Source organism: Ochotona princeps, chromosome 21 (genome assembly GCF_030435755.1).
Source record: "Ochotona princeps isolate mOchPri1 chromosome 21, mOchPri1.hap1, whole genome shotgun sequence".
NCBI lineage: Eukaryota > Metazoa > Chordata > Mammalia > Lagomorpha > Ochotonidae > Ochotona > Ochotona princeps.
In genome coordinates, this window is record NC_080852.1 from 1,664,908 (window position 1) to 1,667,077 (window position 2,170).

General features: G+C 39.0%; 1 protein-coding gene across 1 annotated transcript; it reads right to left on the reverse strand.

The window, feature by feature from the left end:
* Window positions 1–355: 355 nt before the first annotated feature.
* Window positions 356–1,817, reverse strand: LOC131482922 (zinc finger protein 84-like). The gene is given in 2 exon segments (XM_058679153.1): window positions 356–590; window positions 673–1,817. Coding segments are annotated over 2 exon segments (1,380 nt in total).
* Window positions 1,818–2,170: the final 353 nt, after the last annotated feature.

Here is a 2,170-nt window from a genome sequence, read left to right on the forward strand (position 1 = left end):
TTGTATTTGCACTCTTGCTAATGGTTTCTTTTTCATTCACATTGTAAGCTTCGACACACCATAACAGATTTAATGGTGGCCAATCTTTTGATTGACATGCTTTTGTAATTCTGAGGTCTGTGACTCTGCTAATGATTAACTTCAGAAAATGATTTTTCAGTCAATGCTGTGTGTTTGCTCATTTCTGTGAATATGCTACTTATTGAAGCATGTATTCTTTCCACTGTGTTGAAAAGGTTTGTGTATGATTTTTAACACACGTGTAACACATTTCTGCTTTCCAACGTGAATTCAGATGTTTAATAAAACTTGACTGCCTGCAACAGGATTTCCACTCATTATATTCATGCGGTTCTTATCGTGTATGAATACTCTGATCTTGAATGAAACCTGTCTGGTAAGTAAAGGCTTGAAGATACACACTACACTCGTAAGGTTTCTCCACTGTATGGACCCTCTGATGTCTGATTAGGTGTGACTTCTGAGAAAAAGCTTTTCCACACTCATTACAATCATAAGGTTTTTCCCCAGTGTGGATTCTCTGATGTATGATCATGGTTGACTTATGAAGAAAAGCTTTTCCACACTCACTACATTCACAAGGTTTTTCCCCTGTGTGTATTCTCTGATGTGATCTAATGCTTGACTTACCAGAAAAATGATTTTCCACACTCACTACATTCATAAGGCTTCTCCCCAGTGTGGATTCTCTGATGAGTAATGAAGTTTGACTTACGAATAAAAGCTTTTCCACACTCACTACATTCATAAGGTTTTTACCCTGTGTGCATTCTCTGATGAGTATTGAGGTGTGGCTTACGAGAAAAGCCTTTTCCACACTCACTACATTCATAAGGTTTTTCCCCAGTGTGGATTCTCTGATGTCTAATGAGGTGTGGCTTATAAGGAAAGCCTTTCCCACACTCACTACATTCATAAGGTTTCTCCCCAGTGTGGATTCTCTGATGTATGATCATGCTTGACTTATGAAGAAAAGCTTTTCCACACTCACTACATCCATAAGGTTTCTCCCCAGTGTGGATCCTCTGATGTGATGTCATGTTTGACTTATCAGAAAAAGCTTTTCCACACTCACTACATTCATACGGTTTTTCCCCAGTGTGGATTCTCTGATGTCTAAAAAGCTGTGGCTTATCAGAAAAGCCTTTCCCACACTCACTACATTCATAAGGCTTCTCCCCAGTGTGGATTCTCTGATGAGTAATGAGGTTTGACTTACGAATAAAAGCTTTTCCACACTCACTACATTCATAAGGCTTCTCCCCAGTGTGGATTCTCTGATGAGTAATGAGGTGTGACTTAAGAATAAAAGCTTTTTCACACTCACTACATGCAGAAGGTTTTTCCCCAGTGTGGATTCTCTGATGTCTAAAAAGCTGTGGCTTATCAGAAAAACCTTTCCCACACTCACTACATTCATAAGGTTTCTCCCCAGTGTGGATTCTCTGATGAGTAATGAGGTTTGACTTATGAATAAAAGCTTTTCCACACTCACTACATTCATAAGGTTTTTCCCCTGTGTGGATTCTCTGATGAGTAATGAGGTGTGACTTACGAATAAAAGCTTTTCCACACTCATTACATTCATAAGGTTTTTCCCCTGTGTGTATTCTCTGATGTATGATCATGCTTGACTTATGAATAAAAGCTTTTCCACACTCACTACATTCATAATATTTTCCCACAGTGTGGATTCTCTGATGTGCAATGAGGTGTTGCTTATAAGAAAAGCATTTCCCGCACTCAATACATTCATAAGGTTTTCCCCCAGTGTGCATTCTGTGATGTGCGGTCATGTTTGACTTACGAGTAAAAGCTTTTCCACACTCCCTACAATCATAAGGTTTCTCCCCTGTGTGGACACTCTCATGTATCATTAGGCTTGACTTACGAGGAAACTTTTTTCCACACTCCTTACATTCATAAGATTTTTTTGTGTGGAGTCTCTGTTGCCCAATTAGCGATACTTGTTGGTGAAAGGCTTTTCTGTGCCCATTGCATTCATATGGATTCTCTGCACTTCGAAGGGTCTGATCTCTAATGAGTTCTGACTTCTGGTACATGTTTTCTTTACATTCATTAGACACATAAATATTTTCTCCTGTGTCAGTTCTCTGTTTGGTGGTAAGGCAAGATTTATAGTAGCTAA